The 24,606-nt window shown below is 49.7% G+C and overlaps 3 protein-coding genes across 3 annotated transcripts; 2 read left to right on the top strand and 1 right to left on the bottom strand.

Moving 5' to 3' along the window:
* Nucleotides 1–1,522: 1,522 nt before the first annotated feature.
* Nucleotides 1,523–2,772, bottom strand: DCS_00002 (uncharacterized protein; the record flags this gene model as incomplete). The annotated part of the gene is made up of 2 exons (XM_040797344.1): nucleotides 1,523–1,552; nucleotides 1,615–2,772. 2 exons carry the CDS (start codon nucleotides 2,770–2,772, stop codon nucleotides 1,523–1,525), a joined length of 1,188 nt encoding a protein of 395 aa, XP_040658227.1.
* A 76-nt stretch (nucleotides 2,773–2,848) lies between these two features.
* On the top strand, nucleotides 2,849–11,405 carry DCS_00003 (uncharacterized protein; the record flags this gene model as incomplete). Its single annotated transcript, XM_040797345.1, has 2 exons — nucleotides 2,849–11,350; nucleotides 11,397–11,405. The coding sequence occupies 2 exons, from the start codon at nucleotides 2,849–2,851 to the stop codon at nucleotides 11,403–11,405; spliced, it is 8,511 nt and encodes a 2,836-aa protein (XP_040658228.1).
* An 8,373-nt stretch (nucleotides 11,406–19,778) lies between these two features.
* On the top strand, nucleotides 19,779–20,222 carry DCS_00004 (uncharacterized protein; the record flags this gene model as incomplete). The annotated part of the gene is made up of 1 exon (XM_040797346.1): nucleotides 19,779–20,222. One exon carries the CDS (start codon nucleotides 19,779–19,781, stop codon nucleotides 20,220–20,222), a length of 444 nt encoding a protein of 147 aa, XP_040658229.1.
* Between the last annotated feature and the right edge of the window lie 4,384 nt (nucleotides 20,223–24,606).

Consider the following 24,606-nt stretch of genomic DNA (forward strand, 5'->3'; position numbering starts at 1 on the left):
GTTGCTGTTGCTGTTGCTGTTGCTGTTGCCGTTGCTGTTACTGTTGCTGTTGCCGTTACTGTTGTTGTTGCTGTTGCTGTTGCTGTTGCTGACCCGATTGCTATTGTTGTTGCTAATTGCTGTTGCTTAGCTACAAGTACCTACTTATACGTTTGCAAGGCAATTGAAACAATCCAATTGAAATAATCCAACCCAAGTACGTACGGATAGATAATAGAGTACTACTATACTTACTCCAGTCTACTATTGGTCTGGCCCTGCTACCTTGATGGGATTTTTTTTTCAAGCCCCGCCCGCAAAGCTACCAATACCAATACACCGCTACTTCCCCCCCCCCCCCCCACCCCCCACCTACCCAACCATTGTCGTACCGAAATTCCCCAAATTCCCGACAAGAAAACTTTTACTGTTGGGGATTATTTTGCCGCGCCCTGCGCACCGCTACGGCCGATGCGACGTGATATTCGCCGAACAATCTTTTCCGCCCGTACGGTCGTATTTTTCCCGACCCGCGCGGCCGCGTATTGGTGGATCTTTTTGACTGCACCTTTTTGACTCGACGATCCCGACCGCAAGTACCTTTTCGCGCGCGCGCCCCGCCAATCGGTACCTGCCCCGCTCCGCCCGCGCTAACGCGCCTAGGGTTTCCTTTTTGACTGAAAAAGCCCCGCCACATAACGGCTAGGGTCAGGCACACGGCGTCCGGAAGGCGGGGGCGTCCGTAGTAAAGTGGTTCGGCGCGTATATTAATTGCTAAGAAGTAATCCTATTGTTTCAACCCTAACCCACTACACAATTATCTTGATAACCCATACCAGCTGATGTGGAAAAGACGCTCTTTGGCGCACCTCCTCCAGGAAGATACCAAGAAAAGATTACATCAACGTTCTGACCAGAGCCAGCTTGAATGTCGGAATATATTGAGCGGATCGGGTAATAGTATCCTGCAACTAAGAAAATAGCGCCGCACCCTTGTGCTTGACCATAAATACCTTCGCCAGCATTACAGATACCATTGGAGCAGCCACCATTATATAAGCAGTAGAAGCCGCCACCGAGGCAACCGAAAAATTCAGTCTGGACCAGCGGTAGTGCAAGCCGAGGTATTGCTGCATTGCTGGAATCTCCACAAGGAAAAGCCTTACTACTACCGATATAGAAGACGTTTTGATTGTTTGCGGTGGCACAAAATGTATATTCTCCAGTAACCGGTGGTACAAAATAGCCTGTCCACACAACAGTATAGTTATTTCCATCAAATGTCATCCCCGCGAAGCTTTTTTTATAGCCGGGAAAGTAATATGAAATAGGAATACCAACTGGTGGATTGCCGCTTGGGTAATCAAGGTACCCCTGTATACTGGAACATCCATATGGATTAAAAGGGGCACAAAAATCCCCGAGAGGGGGACCCTGACCTGGGACAGTTAAAGTTTGCGTTATTGAAGAGTTCAATGGAGATTGGTTAAGGTAATAATCGATTGTAACACCATTAGAAAAATATCCTGCCCACCCATAAGCCTTAGTCGGTCCGCGCGGGTTGACATATAATCTAACATTAACCCCAGTTAAACAGGACCCGCCGGTTGGAGGGAGACAAGCCCCCGAAGGAACCCCAATGATGACTGTTCCGGTGACAGTACCACTAGGGGGAATGGTGCTTGTGTAGGGGGATTCATTTGGGCCGAGGTTTGTTGTTACTGTCGTGATAACCTTTGGGAACCCAATAACGACGGTGCCAGGAACGGTGCCAGTTGGAGGGACCGTGCTCGTGTAGGGAAGTGCGCCTGTGGGCAGGAAGCTAGTTGTTGTCGTGACGGTCTGTGGGAACCCAATAACGACGGTGCCAGGAACGGTGCCAGTTGCAGGGACCGTGCTCGTGTAGGGAAGTGCGCCTGGGGACAGGAAGCTAGTTGTTGTCGTAACGGTCTGTGGGAACCCAATAACGACGGTGCCAGGAACGGTGCCAGTTGCAGGGACCGTGCTCGTGTAGGGAAGTGCACCTGGGGACAGGAAGCTAGTTGTTGTCGTGACGGTCTGTGGGACCCCAATGATGACTGTGCCAGGAACGGTACCAACAGGAGGGACCGTACTTGTGTAGGGAAGTGCACTTGGGGACAGGAAGCTGGTGACTGTCGTGACGGTCTGTGGGACCCCAATGATGACAGTGCCAGGAACGGTACTAGTTGGAGGGACCGTGCTCGTGTAGGGAAGTGCGCCTGGGGACAGGAAGCTAGTTGTTGTCGTAACGGTCTGTGGGAACCCAATAACGACGGTGCCAGGAACGGTGCCAGTTGGAGGGACCGTGCTCGTGTAGGGAAGTGCGCCTGGGGACAGGAAGCTAGTTGTTGTCGTGACGGTCTGTGGGACCCCAATGATGACTGTGCCAGGAACGGTGCCAACAGGAGGGACCGTACTCGTGTAGGGAAGTGCACCTGGGGACAGGAAGCTGGTGACTGTCGTGACGGTCTCTGGGACCCCAATGACGACAGTGCCAGGAACAGTGCCAATAGGTGGGACCGTACTCGTGTAGGGAAGTGCGCCTGGTGAGAGAAACGAAGTCGTGGTTGTAAAACTTGGCGGGTTAGTAGGGATATCTATAACCGTCACAACGACGCTCGTCACGCAGTCGGCAGTGCACCCGGGCGGCGGCGCGATCGTGCTCGTGCCCACTACCGGTCCCGTAGTCGTCTGGGTCGTAATGCCACCAGCAGGAACGGTAACGATAATGCTCGTTATACAGTTGGATGTGCATCCAGGCGGCGGTGCCATCGTGCTCGTACCCGCTACCGGTCCCGTAGTCGTCTGGATCATAAAGCCACCCGTAACCGTTACAATAACGCTCGTTATGCAGTCGGCAGTGCACCCGGACGGCGGCGGAATCGTCGTCGTGCCCGGGACCGGGCCTACCGTCGTCAGGGTCGTAATGCCACCAGCAGGAACGGTAACGATAATGCTTGTTACGCAGTTGGATGTGCATCCAGGCGGCGGTACCATCGTGCTTGTACCCGCTACCGGTCCCGTGGTCGTCTGGGTCGTAATGCTACCAGCAGGAACGGTAACGATAATGCTCGTTACGCAGTTGGATGTGCATCCAGGCGGCGGTGCTATCGTACTCGTACCCGCTACCGGTCCCGTAGTCATCTGGGTCGTAAAGCCGCCCGTAACAGTTACGATTACGCTCGTTACACAGTCGGAAGTACACCCGGGCGGCGGCGGAATCGTACTTGTACCTAGGACCGGGCCTACCGTCGTCTGGGTCGTAATGCTACTAGCCGGAACGGTAACGATAATGCTCGTTACGCAGTTGGATGTGCATCCAGGCAGCGGTACTATCGTGCTTGTGCCCGCTACCGGTCCCGTAGTCGTCTGGGTCGTAATGCCACCAGCAGGAACGGTAACGATAATGCTCGTTATGCAGTTGGATGTGCATCCAGGCGGCGGTACCATCGTGCTCGTACCCGCTACCGGTCCCGTAGTCGTCTGGGTCGTAAAGCCGCCCGTAACAGTTACGATTACGCTCGTTACACAGTCGGAAGTACACCCGGGCGGCGGCGGAATCGTACTTGTACCTGGGACCGGGCCTACCGTCGTCTGGGTCGTAATGCTACTAGCCGGAACGGTAACGATAATGCTCGTTACGCAGTTGGATGTGCATCCAGGCAGCGGTACCATCGTGCTCGTGCCCGCTACCGGTCCCGTAGTCGTCTGGGTCGTAATGCCACCAGCAGGAACGGTAACGATAATGCTCGTTACGCAGTTGGATGTGCATCCAGGCGGCGGTGCCATCGTGCTCGTACCCGCTACCGGTCCCGTAGTCGTCTGGGTCATAAAGCCACCCGTAACCGTCACGATAACGCTCGTCACGCAGTCGGCAGTGCACCCGGACGGCGGCGGAATCGTCGTCGTGCCCGGGACCGGGCCTACCGTCGTCTGGGTCGTAATGCCACCAGCAGGAACGGTAACGATAATGCTTGTTACGCAGTTGGATGTGCATCCAGGCGGCGGTACCATCGTGCTTGTACCCGCTACCGGTCCCGTAGTCGTCTGGGTCGTAATGCCACCAGTAGGAACGGTAACGATAATGCTCGTTATGCAGTTGGATGTGCATCCAGGCGGCGGTACCATCGTGCTCGTACCCGCTACCGGTCCCGTAGTCGTCTGGGTCGTAAAGCCGCCCGTAACAGTTACGATAACGCTCGTTATACAGTCGGAAGTACACCCGGGCGGCGGCAGAATCGTACTTGTACCTGGGACCGGGCCTACCGTCGTCTGGGTCGTAATGCTACCAGCGGGAACGGTAACGATAATGCTCGTTACGCAGTTGGATGTGCATCCAGGCGGCGGTGCCATCGTGCTCGTGCCCGCTAGCGGTCCCGTAGTCGTCTGGGTCGTAATGCCACCAGCAGGAACGGTAACGATAATGCTCGTTACGCAGTTGGATGTGCATCCAGGCGGCGGTGCTATCGTGCTCGTACCCGCTACCGGTCCCGTAGTCGTTTGGATCATAAACCCACCCGTAACCGTTACGATAACGCTCGTTACGCAGTCGGCAGTGCACCCGGACGGCGGCGGAATCGTCGTCGTGCCCGGGACCGGGCCTACCGTCGTCAGGGTCGTAATGCCACCAGCAGGAACGGTAACGATAATGCTTGTTACGCAGTTGGATGTGCATCCAGGCGGCGGTGCCATCGTGCTTGTACCCGCTACCGGTCCCGTGGTCGTCTGGGTCGTAATGCCACTAGTAGGAACGGTGACGATAATGCTCGTTACGCAGTTGGATGTGCATCCAGGCGGCGGTGCCATCGTGCTCGTACCCGCTACCGGTCCCGTAGTCGTCTGGGTCATAAAGCCGCCCGTAACAGTTACGATAACGCTCGTTACACAGTCGGAAGTACACCCGGGCGGCGGCGGAATCGTACTTGTACCTAGGACCGGGCCTACCGTCGTCTGGGTCGTAATGCTACTAGCCGGAACGGTAACGATAATGCTCGTTACGCAGTTGGATGTGCATCCAGGCAGCGGTACTATCGTGCTTGTGCCCGCTACCGGTCCCGTAGTCGTCTGGGTCGTAATGCCACCAGCAGGAACGGTAACGATAATGCTCGTTATGCAGTTGGATGTGCATCCAGGCGGCGGTACCATCGTGCTCGTACCCGCTACCGGTCCCGTAGTCGTCTGGGTCGTAATGCCACCAGCAGGAACGGTAACAATAATGCTCGTTATGCAGTTGGATGTGCATCCAGGCGGCGGTGCTATCGTGCTCGTACCCGCTACCGGTCCCGTAGTCGTCTGGGTCGTAAAGCCGCCCGTAACAGTTACGATTACGCTCGTTACACAGTCGGAAGTACACCCGGGCGGCGGCGGAATCGTACTTGTACCTGGGACCGGGCCTACCGTCGTCTGGGTCGTAATGCTACTAGCCGGAACGGTAACGATAATGCTCGTTACGCAGTTGGATGTGCATCCAGGCAGCGGTACCATCGTGCTCGTGCCCGCTACCGGTCCCGTAGTCGTCTGGGTCGTAATGCCACCAGCAGGAACGGTAACGATAATGCTCGTTACGCAGTTGGATGTGCATCCAGGCGGCGGTGCCATCGTGCTCGTACCCGCTACCGGTCCCGTAGTCGTCTGGGTCATAAAGCCACCCGTAACCGTCACGATAACGCTCGTCACGCAGTCGGCAGTGCACCCGGACGGCGGCGGAATCGTCGTCGTGCCCGGGACCGGGCCTACCGTCGTCTGGGTCGTAATGCCACCAGCAGGAACGGTAACGATAATGCTTGTTACGCAGTTGGATGTGCATCCAGGCGGCGGTACCATCGTGCTTGTACCCGCTACCGGTCCCGTAGTCGTCTGGGTCGTAATGCCACCAGTAGGAACGGTAACGATAATGCTCGTTACGCAGTTGGATGTGCATCCAGGCGGCGGTGCCATCGTGCTCGTACCCGCTACCGGTCCCGTAGTCGTCTGGGTCGTAATGCCACCAGCAGGAACGGTAACGATAATGCTCGTTATGCAGTTGGATGTGCATCCAGGCGGCGGTACCATCGTGCTCGTACCCGCTACCGGTCCCGTAGTCGTCTGGGTCGTAAAGCCGCCCGTAACAGTTACGATAACGCTCGTTACACAGTCGGAAGTACACCCGGGCGGCGGCGGAATCGTACTTGTACCTGGGACCGGGCCTACCGTTGTCTGGGTCGTAATGCCACCAGCGGGAACGGTAATGATAATGCTCGTTACGCAGTTGGATGTGCATCCAGGCGGCGGTACTATCGTGCTCGTGCCCGCTACCGGTCCCGTAGTCGTCTGGGTCGTAATGCCACCAGCAGGAACGGTAACGATAATGCTCGTTACGCAGTTGGATGTGCATCCAGGCGGCGGTGCCATCGTGCTCGTACCCGCTACCGGTCCCGTAGTCGTCTGGGTCATAAAGCCACCCGTAACCGTCACGATAACGCTCGTTACGCAGTCGGCAGTGCACCCGGACGGCGGCGGAATCGTCGTCGTGCCCGGGACCGGGCCTACCGTCGTCTGGGTCGTAATGCCACCAGCAGGAACGGTAACGATAATGCTTGTTACGCAGTTGGATGTGCATCCAGGCGGCGGTACCATCGTGCTTGTACCCGCTACCGGTCCCGTAGTCGTCTGGGTCGTAATGCCACCAGTAGGAACGGTAACGATAATGCTCGTTATGCAGTTGGATGTGCATCCAGGCGGCGGTACCATCGTGCTCGTACCCGCTACCGGTCCCGTAGTCGTCTGGGTCGTAAAGCCGCCCGTAACAGTTACGATAACGCTCGTTATACAGTCGGAAGTACACCCGGGCGGCGGCAGAATCGTACTTGTACCTGGGACCGGGCCTACCGTCGTCTGGGTCGTAATGCTACCAGCGGGAACGGTAACGATAATGCTCGTTACGCAGTTGGATGTGCATCCAGGCGGCGGTGCCATCGTGCTCGTGCCCGCTAGCGGTCCCGTAGTCGTCTGGGTCGTAATGCCACCAGCAGGAACGGTAACGATAATGCTCGTTACGCAGTTGGATGTGCATCCAGGCGGCGGTGCTATCGTGCTCGTACCCGCTACCGGTCCCGTAGTCGTTTGGATCATAAACCCACCCGTAACCGTTACGATAACGCTCGTTACGCAGTCGGCAGTGCACCCGGACGGCGGCGGAATCGTCGTCGTGCCCGGGACCGGGCCTACCGTCGTCAGGGTCGTAATGCCACCAGCAGGAACGGTAACGATAATGCTTGTTACGCAGTTGGATGTGCATCCAGGCGGCGGTGCCATCGTGCTTGTACCCGCTACCGGTCCCGTGGTCGTCTGGGTCGTAATGCCACTAGTAGGAACGGTGACGATAATGCTCGTTACGCAGTTGGATGTGCATCCAGGCGGCGGTGCCATCGTGCTCGTACCCGCTACCGGTCCCGTAGTCGTCTGGGTCATAAAGCCGCCCGTAACAGTTACGATAACGCTCGTTACACAGTCGGAAGTACACCCGGGCGGCGGCGGAATCGTACTTGTACCTGGGACCGGGCCTACCGTCATCTGGGTCGTAATGCCACCAGCCGGAACAGTAACGATAATGCTCGTTACGCAGTTGGATGTGCATCCAGGCGGCGGTGCCATCGTACTCGTACCCGCTACCGGTCCCGTAGTCGTCTGGGTCGTAAAGCCGCCCGTAGCAGTTACGATAACACTCGTTATACAGTTGGAAGTACACCCGGGCGGTGGCGGAATCGTATTTGTACCTGGGACCGGGCCTACCGTCGTATGGGTCGTAATGCCACCAGCAGGAACGGTAACGATAATGCTCGTTACGCAGTTGGATGTGCATCCAGGCGGCGGTACCATCGTGCTCGTGCCCGCTACCGGTCCCGTAGTCGTCTGGGTCGTAATGCCACCAGCCGGAACGGTAACGATAATGCTCGTTACGCAGTTGGATGTGCATCCAGGCGGCGGTGCCATCGTACTCGTACCCGCTACCGGTCCCGTAGTCGTCTGGGTCATAAAGCCGCCCGTAACAGTTACGATAACGCTCGTTACACAGTCGGAAGTACACCCGGGCGGCGGCGGAATCGTACTTGTACCTGGGACCGGGCCTACCGTCATCTGGGTCGTAATGCCACCAGCAGGAACGGTTACGATAATGCTCGTTACGCAGTTGGATGTGCATCCAGGCGGCGGTGCTATCGTACTCGTACCCGCTACCGGTCCCGTAGTCGTCTGGGTCGTAAAGCCGCCGGTAACTGTTACGATAACGCTCGTTACACAGTCGGAAGTACACCCGGGCGGCGGCGGAATCGTACTTATACCTGGGACCGGGCCTACCGTCGTCTGGGTCGTAATGCCACCAGCAGGAACGGTAACGATAATGCTCGTTACGCAGTTGGATGTGCATCCAGGCGGCGGTGCCATCGTGCTCGTACCCGCTACCGGTCCCGTAGTCGTCTGGGTCATAAAGTCGCCCGTAACAGTTACGATAACGCTCGTTACACAGTCGGAAGTACACCCGGGCGGCGGCGGAATCGTACTTGTACCTGGGACCGGGCCTACCGTCATCTGGGTCGTAATGCCACCAGCAGGAACGGTAACGATAATGCTTGTTACGCAGTTGGATGTGCATCCAGGCGGCGGTGCTATCGTGCTCGTACCCGCTACCGGTCCCGTAGTCGTCTGGGTCATAAAGCCGCCTGTAACAGTTACGATAACGCTCGTTACACAGTCGGAAGTACACCCAGGCGGCGGCGGAATCGTACTTGTACCTGGGACCGGGCCTACCGTCATCTGGGTCGTAATGCCACCAGCAGGAACGGTAACGATAATGCTTGTTACGCAGTTGGATGTGCATCCAGGCGGCGGTACCATCGTGCTCGTACCCGCTACCGGTCCCGTAGTCGTCTGGGTCGTAATGCTACCAGCAGGAACGGTAACAATAATGCTCGTTATGCAGTTGGATGTGCATCCAGGCGGCGGTACCATCGTGCTCGTACCCGCTACTGGTCCCGTAGTCGTCTGGGTCGTAAAGTCACCCGTAACCGTCACGATAACGCTCGTCACGCAGTCGGCAGTGCACCCGGACGGCGGCGGAATCGTCGTCGTGCCCGGGACCGGGCCTACCGTCGTCTGGGTCGTAATGCCAACAGCAGGAATGGTAACGACGATACTAGTTACGCAATTGGAGGTGCAGCCAGGCGGCGGCGGAATCGTCGTCGTACCCGGAACCGGTCCCGTGGTCGTCTGGGTCGTAATGCTACCAGCAGGAACGGTAACGATAATGCTCGTTACGCAGTTGGATATGCATCCAGGCGGCGGCGCAATCGTCGTCGTGCCTGCTACCGGTCCCGTAGTCGTCTGGGTTACAATACCGCCCGTAACCGTTACGATAATGCTCGTTACGCAGTTGGAAGTGCACCCGGCCGGCGGCGCGATCGTGCTCGTGCCCGCTACGGGTCCCGAAGTCGTGTGGGTTGTGATGCTAATAGCAGGAACGGTCACGATGATTCTCGTCACGCAGTTGGATGTGCATCCGGGCAGCGGCGCGATCGTGCTCGTGCCCGCTACCGGTCCCGTAGTCGTCTGGGTTGTAATACTACCTGCAGGAACGGTAACGATAATGCTCGTTATGCAGTTGGATGTGCATCCAGGCGGCGGTGCCATCGTGCTCGTACCCGCTACCGGTCCCGTAGTCGTCTGGGTCGTAAAGCCGCCCGTAACAGTTACGATAACGCTCGTTACACAGTCGGAAGTACACCCAGGCGGCGGCGGAATCGTACTTGTACCTGGGACTGGGCCTACCGTCGTCTGGGTCGTAATGCCACCAGCAGGAACGGTAACGATAATACTCGTTATGCAGTTGGATGTGCATCCAGGCGGCGGTGCTATCGTGCTCGTACCCGCTACAGGTCCCGTAGTCGTCTGGGTCGTAAAGCCGCCCGTAACAGTTACGATAGCGCTCGTTACACAGTCGGAAGTACAACCGGGCGGCGGCGGAATCGTACTTGTACCCGGGACCGGGCCTACCGTCGTCTGGGTCGTAATGCCACCAGCAGGAACGGTAATGATAATGCTTGTTACGCAGTTGGATGTGCATCCAGGCGGCGGTACCATCGTGCTCGTACCCGCTACCGGTCCCGTAGTCGTCTGGGTCGTAAAGCCGCCGGTAACAGTGACGATAACGCTCGTCACGCAATTGGATGTGCATCCAGGCGGTGGCGCGATTGTGCTCGTGCCCGCTACCGGTCCCGTAGTCGTCTGGGTTGTAATACTACCTGCAGGAACGGTAACGATAATGCTCGTTACGCAGTTGGATGTGCATCCAGGCGGCGGTAACATCGTGCTCGTACCCGCTACCGGTCCCGTAGTCGTCTGGGTCGTAAAGCCGCCGGTAACAGTCACGATAACGCTCGTCACGCAATTGGATGTGCATCCAGGCGGCGGCGCCATCGTACTCGTACCCGCTACCGGTCCCGTAGTCGTCTGGGTCATAAAGCCGCCCGTAACAGTTACGATAACGCTCGTCACACAGTCGGAAGTACACCCGGGCGGCGGCGGAATCGTGCTCGTGCCCGCTACCGGTCCCGTGGTCGTCTGGGTCACGATACCGCTCGTAACAGTTACGATAACGCTCGTTACGCAGTCGGAAGTACATCCAGGCGGCGGCGGAATCGTACTTATACCTGGGACCGGGCCTACCGTTGTCTGGGTCGTGATGCCACCAGCAGGAACGGTAACGACGATGCTCGTCACGCAATTGGATGTGCAGCCAGGCGGCGGCGGAATCGTCGTCGTGCCTGCTACCGGTCCCGTGGTCGTCTGGGTCATGATGCCACCCGTAACCGTTATGATAACACTCGTTACGCAGTCGGAATTGCATCCGGGCGGCGGCGGGATCGTCGTCGTGCCCGGTACCGGTCCTACCGTCGTCTGGGTCGTGATGCCAGGAACGGTAACGACGATGCTCGTTACGCAATTGGATGTGCAGCCAGGCGGCGGCGGAATCGTCGTCGTACCCGCCACCGGTCCCGTAGTCGTCTGGGTTACAATGCCGCCCGTAACCGTTACGATAACGATCGTTACGCAGTTGGATGTGCATCCAGGCGGCGGCGCGATCGTGCTCGTGCCCGCTACCGGTCCCGAAGTCGTGTGGGTTGTGATGCTAATAGCAGGAACGGTCACGATGATGCTCGTTACGCAGTTGGATGTGCATCCGGCCAGCGGCGCGATCGTGCTCGTGCCCGCTACCGGTCCCGTGGTCGTCTGGGTCGTAATGCCACTAGCAGGAACGGTTACGATAATCCTTGTAGGGCAGTTACCGATGCACCCGAAAGATGGTGGAATTGTACTTGTACCGGCCGTGGGTCCATATGTGGATTCTGTAATTACATCTGTAGTACCGATAGTAACTATTACTCTGGTAGGGCAGTTGCCAATACATCCCGCAGAAGGTGGAATTGTACTGGTCCCGGCTGTTGGTCCGTATTTCGATTCGCTAATTATTCCGCCAGTAGGAGCTAAGGTAACAATAATTCTGGTAGGGCAGTTTCCAATACATCCGGCGGAGGGCAAAATAGTACTAGTTCCCGGTGTAGGTCCCGTGGTGGATTCTATCAAAATACCAGTAGTAGCAACAGTAAAGATAAGCCTTGTAGGACAATTGCCTGTACAACCAGGTGAAGGCAGTATCGTACTTGTACCAGCTGTCGGTCCGTAAGTGGATTCAATAATAATCCCACTTGTACCGACGGTTACAATAATCCTTGTAGGGCAGTTGCCGATGCACCCGGAAGATGGTGGAATTGTACTTGTACCGGCTGTTGGTCCATATGTGGATTCTGTAATTACGTCTGTAGTACTGATAGTAACTATTACTCTGGTAGGGCAGTAGCCAATACATCCCGCAGAAGGTGGAATTGTACTGGTCCCGGCTGTTGGTCCGTATTTCGATTCGCTAATTATTCCGCCAGTAGGAGCTAAGGTGATAATAATCCTTGTAGGGCAGTTGCCGATGCACCCGGAAGGTGGTGGAATTGTACTTGTACCGGCCGTGGGTCCATATGTAAATTCTGTAATTACATCTGTAGTACCGATAGTAAATATAAACCTGGTGGGACAGTAGCCAACACATCCTGCAGATGGCAGTATTGTACTAGTCCCAGCCGTTGGTCCATAAGTTGTTTCGGTAGTTGTACCACCAGTAGGAGCTAAGGTAACAATAATTCTGGTAGGGCAGTTTCCAATGCATCCAGCGGAAGGTAGAATAGTACTAGTTCCCGGTGTCGGTCCCGTTGTAGTTTCTATGCTGGCATTAGTGGTGCCTACAGTAATTATTACCCTAGTAGGACAGTAGCCAACGCATCCTGCGGATGGCAGTATTGTACTAGTCCCAGCCGTTGGTCCATAAGTTGATTCGGTAGTTGTACCACCAGTAGGAGCTACGGTAATAATAATTCTGGTAGGGCAGTTTCCAATACATCCAGCTAAAGGTAATATAGTACTAGTTCCCGGTATTGGTCCTGTAGTAGTTTCTATACTCGCATCCGGTCCAGTCCAAGCAATTGTCGTTGTAATGTAATCGTTAGGAGGCTGTGTAATGCAACTTATATACGTTCTGATAGGTCTGGTTATTATCTTTTCCTTTCGCTGTAAGGAATTTAAATTAAAGTTGTAATATCTTACCGAGTAGTCCCACTTTGTAAAGTACTTCCGTTACAGATATACTGAATTGGTAAGATTTCAACAACAACATTACAAGTATTATTAGTAAGGCTATTACTGGAGCCAATAGTATAGAACAAGGGAGTTAATGCTAGTAATCTTAAAATGTAGAACATCTTAAATTATATAAATGCCACTTAATATCTCCAATATCTCTATCGGAATGTATATTATGCTAGTACGGTTAGTAAAAGCATACTGAAAGGTATTAAAATGATTGTGTTATTTACTAGTATAGTCTTTGGAATCACCTAGTTTTATTCTGTGTTTACTTGATTGTATGGGCAGATTTGAGAATGGTATTAGATGTCGATGAGATTGTGGAAGGAGGTGTACTATATCGCCAGGATATAGGCCAATAGGTTAATACTTTACCTGTGGCGCGATGCGGAATATACCTATATTATATACACATAGGACACGACACCTTTAGTAGTGTACTGCTTGTACTTTACACTGCCTTGTCGTGTGGGGTATACGGGTAGATTCTTCGGTTTCAATTGTAAATCTATTGCTATCTAGCGATTTTAAGGTTTCAAAGCAAGCTATCTGTAACAGCTAAGAAGATGACGTGTTTAATTTTATAAAGGCTAAAAGCCAATTATAGAACGACTCGAAATATGCGTACAACAACGAACAGCACCACTGGGTACAGAATTCCTAAGTAGAAGCAGTAGTACAAGGATCCTCACTTGTACAATGCACAAAAAGTATAATTGTAACTATAATGCAAGGCAAACTTCCAGATTGTATTATTTCATTAACAGTACTATATAGAACAATAAAAAACCTTTTGCGGCTTTGTGACTGGTCATTTGCATTTAGTTATAGAATTATAGTTATAATACTTACAATCTTATTTTGAGGGAGCTTTTAAACTGTATAACTAAGTATAAATGACCAGTCAGCAAGCAGCAAAATGTTTGCTAATATTCTACCCAGTACTGTTAATGTAATAATATTTTCCTAAAGTTGGCCTTGAACTACCATGTATTCTGTGTTTGTATGTTTAGTAGCAGGGGATATAGAGCATTCACTAATAGCCCTTGTTGTGTTTTACTAGTTGAATTAAAGTTCTTCTGGTAAATACCCTCTTCCGTAATAAGATTCGAAACTATACATACTTCTAACTACTTGTTGGAATGGGAGCTGTCCAACCTTATTCTACTCGTACAATTATACAAGATTTTAAATTCTTCGTATCCCCTGTATATACTTCTAACTAGTTGCTGGAATGTAGGCTATCCAACCTTATTCTACTCGTACGATCATACAAGATTTTAAATTCTTCGTATCCCCTGTACATACTTCTAACTAATTGCTGGAATGTAGGCTATCCAACCTTATTCTACTCGTACGATCATACAATATTTTAAATTCTTCGTATCCCCTGTATATACTTTTAACTAGTTGCTGGAATGTAGGCTATCCAACCTTATTCTACTCGTACAATCATACAAGATTTCAAATTCTTTGTATCCCCTGTACATACTTCTAACTAATTGCTAGAATGTAGGCTATCCAACCTTATTCTACTCGTACAATCATACAAGATTTTAAATTCTTCGTATCCCCTATATATACTTTTAACTAGTTGCTGGAATGTAGGCTATCCAACCTTATTCTACTCGTACGATCATACAAGATTTTAAATTCTTCGTATCCCCTGTATATACTTTTAACTAGTTGCTGGAATGTAGGCTATCCAACCTTATTCTACTCGTACAATCATACAAGATTTCAAATTCTTTGTATCCCCTGTACATACTTCTAACTAATTGCTAGAATGTAGGCTATCCAACCTTATTCTACTCGTACAATCATACAAGATTTTAAATTCTTCGTATCCCCTATATATACTTTTAACTAGTTGCTGGAATGTAGGCTATCCAACCTTATTCTACTCGTACGATCATACAAGATTTTAAATTCTTCGTATCCCCTGTACATACTTCTAACTAATTGCTGGAATGTAGGCTATCCAACCTTATTCTACTCGTACGATCATACAAGATTTTAAATTCTTCGTATCCCCTGTACATACTTCTAACTAATTGCTAGAATGTAGGCTATCGAACCTTATTCTACTCGTACAATCATACAAGATTTTAAATTCTTCGTATCCCCTATATATGCTTTTAACTAGTTACTGGAATGTAGGCTATCCAACCTTATTCTACTCGTACGATCATACAAGATTTTAAATTCTTCGTATCCCCTGTACATACTTTTAACTAGTTGCTGGAATATAGGCTATCCAACCTTATTTTACTTATACGATCATACAAGATTTTAAATTCTTTGTATCCCCTGTATATACTTTTAACTAGTTGCTGGAATGTAGGCTATCCAACCTTATTCTACTCGTACGATCATACAAGATTTTAAATTTTTCGTATCCCCTATACATACTTCTAACTAATTGCTGGAATGTAGGTGTAAGGCGCGCTACAGGCGTGTAGGCCTTATAAGCGAATGTGAGGTGCAGTACCCGCACTAAGTGCGGATACTGGCGGATCTTTTGACAGTTTGGCCATTTGGTCGAACGGTTAACTGGTCTATTGTCCAAATGGGCACACCTCCCCATATGTGTTACAATTGTATCCGCACTTAGTAGGTCTTCTGGGTCGCGTGCGCATGCGAGCGAGGGTTGTAGGTTCGAGCCAGAGCGCTACCACAATACCAAAAAGAACTCCACAGCGACGGGCTCTACGTTAGGCTTACAGGAACGAGGAAGGTATAGGCGCGCTGGCCGGGCCGCGGCTTATTTGCCTGAGAACCTGGGGGTTCGCATTCGTTAGACCCTTAACCTCAGCCAACTGAGGTACCTAGCAATGCGAGGGACCGCATTGTTAGGAGAGGGGGTAGTTGTAAGGCGCGCTACAGGCGTGTAGGCCTTATAAGCGAATGTGAGGTGCAGTACCTGCACTAAGTGCGGATACTGGCGGATCTTTTGACAGTTTGGCCATTTGGTCGAACGGTTAACTGGTCTATTGTCCATATGGGCACACCTCCCCATATGTGTTACAGTAGGCTATCCAACCTTATTCTACTCGTACAATCATACAAGATTTTAAATTCTTCGTATCCCCTATATATACTTTTAACTAGTTGCTGGAATGTAGGCTATCCAACCTTATTCTACTCGTACGATCATACAAGATTTTAAATTCTTCGTATCCCCTGTACATACTTTTAACTAGTTGCTGGAATATAGGCTATCCAACCTTATTTTACTCGTACAATCATACAAGATTTTAAATTCTTCGTATCCCCTGTATATACTTCTAACTAGTTGCTGGAATGTAGGCTATCCAACCTTATTCTACTCGTACGATCATACAAGATTTTAAATTCTTCGTATCCCCTGTACATACTTCTAACTAATTGCTGGAATGTAGGCTATCCAACCTTATTCTACTCGTACAATTATATAAGATTTTAAATTCTTCGTATCCCCTGTATATACTTTTAGCTAGTTGCTGGAATATAGGCTATCCAACCTTATTCTACTCGTACAATTATACAAGATTTTAAATTTTTTGCATCCCCTGTAAATACTTTTAACTAGTTGCTGGAATGTAGGCTATCCAACCTTGTTCTACTCGTACAATCATACAAGATTTTAAATTCTTTGTATCCCCTGTACATACTTCTAACGAATTGCTGGAATGTAGGCTATCCAACCTTATTCTACTCGTACAATTATACAAGATTTTAAATTCTTCGTATCCCCTGTACATACTTTTAACCAATTGCTGGAATTGGGGCTATCCAACCTTATTCTACTCGTATAATTATACAAGATTTTAAATTCTAGATTTAGTCGTTGCGTTGGGCGGGAAATAAATAAAACAGGGTAAATGCATTGCGTCGGATTGAATTGACAGGCGGACGGGCGGCCGAACAGGCGGGTGGTAGGGTAGGGTGTTTGCAAATTCAATTGCGTCTAGCTGCATTGGGTAATCGGCCCGGGAGGGCGCGGGCGGCGGGGGAAAAAAAATAAAAAAATAAAAAAGTACAAGACGAGGCACGCATACGCAACACGAGAGTTGCGGACGGAAATGGATTTAGTTACTGCATTAGGCGAGAAATAAATAGAAGAGGTAAATGTATTGTATTGGATTGGATTAGGTTGGATTGGATTGGATTGGGTTGATAGAATAGGTAAATATACTGTATTGTTGCATTGGATGGTATTGGATTGCGTTGTATCGTATTGGATTGTGGAAAGAATGGAATTGGCCGTATAATACGAGTAGGAGTAACAAGGAAGTACAAGCGAGTATATATAGGGAAAATAAAATAGAAAATGTAAAAAATATACGTGCGTAGACGAATGATAAATGGAAAAAGATAGAATCGATGAAAAGGGCTTAGAAACCCTCCAAAAAACTACAAAGAAGTTTTTTCTGGCAACGAGTTTACCGTCCAATACACTCTCCATATATGCCATACACACTACACGCTATACACTCTATACGCTATATATATATATAACAACAATAGACAGCTGGTATAAGATATAATAGCGATCCAGTACAATGCACAGCACAAAGTTGTAGTCTGCACCAAGTGCAGGTTATGTCTTGTCCTAAAGGAGGCAGATTGGATCCGACACCTTCGACGTAAACCTTACCGCCTAAGCGGGCAGGCGCTAAAGGTCAATATCCAACTCATTCGTCGGTTCACCCTTCGGTCGGTCGACGAACTAAGAGCTTATACGCCCGTACCAAGCGCACCCTGTGCACCGATCGACGGACTGGCGACCTTCCAGGGCTTCTACTGTCTGCAGGATTGCGGGTTCTATACTATCTGGCTACCTTCCATGCACGCATACGTAGCGTCGTACGGTAGGGTAGCTAAGGAACATAAGGCGCACCGGCTGTAGGAGGAATGCCAACTGCAGACGTACTTTACGGGTAAGGGCATAATAGACTACTTTGTCGTATGCCCGACGAAAGTACGGCCGGACGATGACTCGGGCAATACCCTAGGTCCAGATGCAGGAATTCTAGACATACTACGCTTCGATATCCAAGAGGCAGCAAACGACCTATACAAGCAGGCGGGATTAGTAGTTAACCTTAGTAAGGCAAGGAGCGCAAGCATACTATGGCTTCGATTTGCAGGCTTCCCCACCTACCTAGACGGCCTAAGGGACGGGGAGATTAATACGGCAGTATTGCTACCTCCCCGGAAGAAGATAAAGATGAAAATAAAGAACAACAACGGCAACAACAGTAATAATAGCAACGACGGCAACAACGGTAACGACAGTAACGACGGCAACAACGGTAACGACAGTAACGACAGTACAATGTTACATTACATTATAGAGGCTACCGATACCGTCCTCCGGAATGCATATACACACTATAGCAACGCCTTGCCGGAGCGGAGGATAACGCCCATTAGGGCTGCTATACTCAGCCGGTTTTACGCCGGCGCGCCGGGACCAGGAGGGCTAAAACCGTTCCGGACGTACGGAGTACAATAACGAAAATACAATTGACAAGCACTTTAGCAAGATAAAGCAGCTTATAGCATACTATTACAGGGTAGTATATACGCCCGGGGGGCATTTTATGCAGCAGACGGACGAGTCATACGTACCGTCGGATATAATCCAGGAATCGGTAGTGCAGAGGAAGCATATAGACAAGGTTATACGTATGCTAGAGACGAAAGGGCTAGCGACGGATGCGCTAATAAGGGCGGTGCGCAGGCTGCTGCTGTCGATAATATACCACAAGATCGGTGGGAAGCCGTTGAGTTCGGTGGTGCTTAGCTTCTGCACTATGCTCAGCCGGAAGACAAGCTCCCCTAGGGGGGGCGGTAAGTAGCGAAACGGACCAGGCAGGGTGGAAGGGACGTAGGAGGAGCCCGGCACGTTTAATAGCTACCTATCGGCGCTAGTCTGGACGGCGCAGATAATATTTAACGACTCCTGCAACGCACCTACCGACGAGCAACAGCTAACGAAGCTGAAGCGGACGTGCAAGGAATTTATATACCAGTCGGATGAGACACCGTTCGGCTTTATACTAGCGTAGCGCCTATACCTATTTAGGGTTTCCGGCGAGACGGTTACGCCCAACCAGTCGCAATGGTCCGTCGACGGCGAAAGCGTTGTATATAAGGGTGTACCGCTTTGGATAAAGGACGTATCGGAGATTGTCCGATCCGAGTTCGACCAGGCACAGACCATCCTCCGTGACGAGCTGCTATTAGGGTGCGGAGCAATAACGACGATAAGGTCGTATGCGGTGGATGACGACCTAGACCTTGATAGCTTCGGGGCGTTGTAGCTAGACGATAAACGCAACGAGCCCCTTGTCCGCGGATGCAGTACCGCCCTGGTGGACTGTATACAGCGGATCGCCCGGCTAAAACGGCTGTTCCTTATTGGGGGGGGGGGGGGGGCCGAGGAGGGACATAGCGGAAAGTTCGTACGCAAAGATGCAATATGCGCGTATGAGGCGTACGTACAGGAAGGTGCTATGCCATATTGCACCCGGCCCACCAATGCGCGCACCCGAGCTCCTGTCGGTAACGTTCCGCAATACCGCCAGGCGAAGGTACGTATTCGTCTGGGAGAAGCTGGTACTGCTGTACGTACAGTACTACAAGGGTCAGGAGCAGTCGGGGGGGTATAAGAAGAACGTACGGTTCGTACCGGGTGCTAGCGGGGACCTGCTCCTAACGTACCTGGCGTACGTCGTCCCCTTCCGCTAGGTGCTCCTCCGCTAGCGGAAGCCCGGGGCGGTACTGTCGCCTTACCTATGGGCCCGGCTGGACGGGAAGGTGTGGGACGACGGCAGCCTATTGCGCGCGCTCGTACGGGCGTGCAAGCGAGCCGAGGTCCCGGCGTTTAAGGCAGCGTGGTGGCGACAGGTAGCGGCGTCTATCACCAACGAGAAGTTCGGCGCCGATAGGGCCAACTTTAACGGGGCCGATGCGGCCGACGATATAGAGGACGAGGCGGACATTGTAGACCTTGCGAAGATGAGCAACTACTCGTTCCGGGTGTTTAGAGGTTATACGCAAGCAACAACATGCTAACGCCGGCAACGCTACTAACCTGCGGCTTCCGCGCCTCGAGGAGCTGGAGGGGGCTGTTTAAGTTCGACCAGGTACTGTCCGGCAAGCGCCCGCCGCCCGCCGACGGCCCGGCCGGTATTGCCGCCGCGTGCAAGAGGGCCAGGGTCCGACAGCGGCCGTATGCGGGCGAGGACGACATACTGGCCGCCGCCCGATACATATACCGCGACCCCAAGCTCGAGTTCCGCACGCCCGGCCAGCGCGCTGCGGCTATGGCTATGCTAGCGCCGGACTTGCCGGATCAGCTTATCGTCGTACTCGGCACCGGCTCCGGCAAGAGCCTACTGTTTATAGTCGGTACGTTAGTGCAGGACGCCGGGGTAACGATTGTAGTCATACCCCAGGTGGCCCTGCGCGGTAACGTACAGTTGCGCCTGCGGGGTAATCTTAAAATGTAGAACATCTTAAATTATATAAATGCCACTTAATATCTCCAATATCTCTATCGGAATGTATATTATGTTAGTACGGTTAGTAAAAGCGTACTGAAAGGTATTAAAATGATTGTGTTATTTACTAGTATAATCTTTGGAACCACCTAGTTTTATTCTGTATTTACTTGACTGTATGGGCAGATTTGAGAATAGTTGTTATGGTATCGGGCTTAGCCCGATATAGGAGAACAAAGGGAACCAAGGGACCCACTAGGAGGAACGCACACAACTAGAAGCCCTAGTTGTCAAGTAGTTTTCCCTCCTTCAAGTCTTTTAATAAACATCATTTGAGAGTCCTAGAGCAGTCGCCTAGCGACTCCGTAACAATGGTATTAGATATCGATGAGATTATGGAAGGAGGTATACTATATCGCCAATATATAGGCCAATTGGTTAATACTTTATCTGTAGCGCGATGCGGAATATACCTATATAATATATACATAGTATACGATACCTTTAGTAGTATACTGCTTGTACTTTATACTGCCTTGTCGTGTGGGGTATACGGGTAGATTCTTCGGTTTCAATTGTAAATCTATTGCTATCTAGCGGTTTTAAGGTTTCAAAGCAAGCTATCTGAAACAGCTAAGAAGATGATATGTTCGATTTTATAAAGGCTAAAAGCCAATTATAAAATGACTCAAAACATACGTACGATAACGGACAGCTCCACTGGGTACGGAATTCCTAAGTAGAAGCAGTAGTATAAGGATCCTTACTTGTATAATGCACAAAAAGTATAATTATAACTATAACGCAAGGCAAACTTCCAGATTGTATTATTTCATTAACAGTACTATATAGAACAATAAAAATCCTTTTAAAATAAAAGGGGAAATACCTCTTGGAATAAAGGGGTAAATTGGGAAGGGTGCGTGTGTGTTGTATGTATATAGTGGCCAATAGTAGACTAGGATCACGTGATTGTATGGGGCACGATTACAGAGAGGATAAAAGTAGCCGCTTAGGGGCAGCCTCTTTTCCCCCCTTTCGTACTAAATTGAATCCATTGAAAGAGATCTCTTGTTACTAGTTTCCCCTAGAACCGAACCAACACTGATTAGTGCTGTGTGTAAAGAACAGCACAGATTGGCAAGGCTTAAAGAGGATCACGATACTACTACCCGTTTCCTACCAGAGAAGCCTGGCAGTAGTACGCGACTAAAAGGGTCAGATTCATCGGGTATCCGTACGTATTTAGGCGGACCTAATACCCCAGAGTTTAATTGCTACAATAAGATAAAGACTATCTTTTCGCCTATACCTCAGGCCATTAGATATATTTACCTTGTGCCTAGAGACCTATTTACTAGATTTCTAGGAGTGTTATATTATACAAACCAACAATCCCAGTACGACAACGTCATTGCCTCCGATTACCCCGTACCGAAATACGTCATACTGCACAACCCGCAATAAGCGTACGCTTCCAACAAGGACACGTAACCCACTTCCCCACTTGCTACAGTACCAGTACAACAAGTCAGAATAAAACCACAATACAGAAAAACAATTAAAAAAAACAAATATAAATAAGAAAAACAATAATGGAAGAATCAATGGAATACCAGCCATCGATATCGGAAGAGCAGGATCCGTTAATGGAATATATTAGTAAAGGGGCAGGTTGCGACAAGGAAACCAAGAAACTACTACAGGCAGAATACTTGGATTTTAATTTAATCCCAGACAATACTGTACCTATTGCATTTTTAAATAATTACGTTATTCGAATGATCGCTCGTTACAGAAGGGACAACAGCTTAACAATAGAAGAAAAACAGGTAGACTTCCAAGATAACTTCAAGGATTAGGATGTCAATATGTTCCAAAAAGTCCACCCACTGGTAAGGAAAATGCTACGGAATACACTAAGGTACTATGGTATTTATACAGGTCCATTACGGGCAGGTATATCCCGCCAGTTAGAACAGGTACTCCAAAGTAAAACATTGCTAGAATGGGATAAGAAGGACCTTAAGAACTATATCTATAAATGCTCACCTTTCTTTAGGAACTATATTAATAAAATATTAAATACAGGCACTAACTATAGCTCGTTAACTATTGTTGTTAATAATACGACCCCTAGCACAGGGAATGATTTTTCGAGAGGTACAGTATTACAAACACCTAATTCAAGAAATACAGTAGGACAATCGACCGTACGACCGACTGAGAACGCACAATACGATACTATACAATCGACCGAGAACGTACAATACGATACTATACGATCGACCGAGAATACAGAATACAATACTGTACGACCGACCGAGAAAACACAATACAATACATTGTACCGATTCCGAACAGCAGATACTACAATTCCAACAAATACGGTAAATAATATAATTCCAACAAATCCAGCAAATACCACAATTCAACAAAATACAATTCCAAAAAATACTATAACCACAGAAAATACAAATCTAGTACCACAAGTACTACAGATATATCGAGGAGGGAATGCACCAGTTAATGCTAAGAATTGCCGGGAATTTTCAAAGTCGTGGAAACCAGAATATATGTATTCGGGAGAATTATATTATATTTTGGACGATACAGTTAAACAGTTTCAGGAAATATGTAAAGAGGCGGGGATACAGCCAAACCAGTATTATGCAGTTTTTAAAAAGGTATTTACAGGCAAGGTACAGAGATAGGTCCGAAGGTATGTACGATCAAAGTGGACATTCAGGCAAATGTATAATACAGTTAAGCAGGAATTTAAGTCAAATATTACTAAACAGGCATATTTCCACGAATGGTCAACAATTACATTTACAGCAATTAGAAACCAAGAAGCAAATACAGGCAAGGACTTACAGGATATCTTACGGGAACTAACGGACAGAATACAACTATACCAGCGAGCATTGGGTCCCGGATTTATGGGAGACGATATATTAATTACTGCAGTAATTCGGGTATATAGGAATGTACTGGAATTGGAACAGACTTTTACAAGACCTGCAACAACATTTAGGGCATTATACGCCGATTTACGTACATTAATACATGTATATAACGAAAAACATACAGAGACCTATTTTGTTGATCGGAGATATAATAATAATAACAACTACCGTAATAAGGGTAGTAGGCAAGGCACCTACCAAGGTAGCAAGCAAGGCACCTACTAAGGTAGCAAGCAAAGCACCTACTAAGGTAGCAAGCAAGGCACCTACCAAGGTACCGACTAAGGCACCTACTAAGGTACCAACCGAGGCACCTACAAAGGCACCAATCAGGGCACCTACCAAGGTATACTAAATAGGCCACAGTACAAGTGGAAGAAAAAGTGTTATATCTGCAATAAGACTGGGTGCTGGATGCGGAACCATACATTAGAGGAACAACAACAAGCCATTAGTCGCTGGAAAAGAGAACGTGAATTCTTAGGCAATAATACACAACAGTTTGCGTTATATCTTACGGAATACGAAGGTGGACCGGATAATAACGATAGTAACGAATGCACTACAGGTACTGTAACACCCGAAGATACAGCAATTATACAGTATACCGATCAGGCCCAGGATTCCTTCTTAATACAAGCGTACCTAACTACCCAAGCAGCATACTATATACTACTAGGCAAGGTACCTCCTCCTAAGACTACAGATACAGTAGTCTAGGTACAATACTTCCTTATCGATAGGTATTCAGACCATTAATTCCAAGGCATTCTTCCAGATACAGGAGCAGCGGAACACTCAACTGGAGGGTATAACCAATTTCGGGCACTACAACAAGAAACTACATTACAACTTGACCAAACACGTGCAGGGGAAGTAACTGTACAATTTGGAGATACAGAACCAATTAAATCTATCGGTAAGTCGGACCCCCCCAAGATGGGCACCCCCCAAGATGGGCACCCTATTTAGCACCTTCATCCACATCAACCTACAATATTACAACCGCGTTTTCTCGTGCATTTTAACTACAATCAATTAAAAAAGCTATATACGGCTTTCTCAATGGCTAGGCTACCTACCTATTCCGAAGAAACGGTCCAGTTAGCTCTCTACGCTATTCGAAACGGGCTATCGCAAATCCAGGCTGCCCGACAGTATGGAATTCCACGCGCTACGCTCCAACATCGATTACGCGGCCGCCTTCCAATAAAAGATGCAAAAGAAATATCGCAGAGGCTCTCAAATGATCAAGAAAAGCACCTACGCGATTGGGTCCTTGCCCAAGGCGCGTTAGGGCTACCGCCGTCACATTATTAACTAAAGGTCTTTACCGCCCGGATCCTCGTTGCTGGAGGAGACCTTGAACCTCTCGGTAAGAACTGGATTGCCGGCTTTTTGCGTCGTAACCCAGAAGTTAGTAC

This window comes from Drechmeria coniospora, chromosome 01 (genome assembly GCF_001625195.1).
Source record: "Drechmeria coniospora strain ARSEF 6962 chromosome 01, whole genome shotgun sequence".
In the NCBI taxonomy this organism is placed as follows: domain Eukaryota; kingdom Fungi; phylum Ascomycota; class Sordariomycetes; order Hypocreales; family Ophiocordycipitaceae; genus Drechmeria; species Drechmeria coniospora.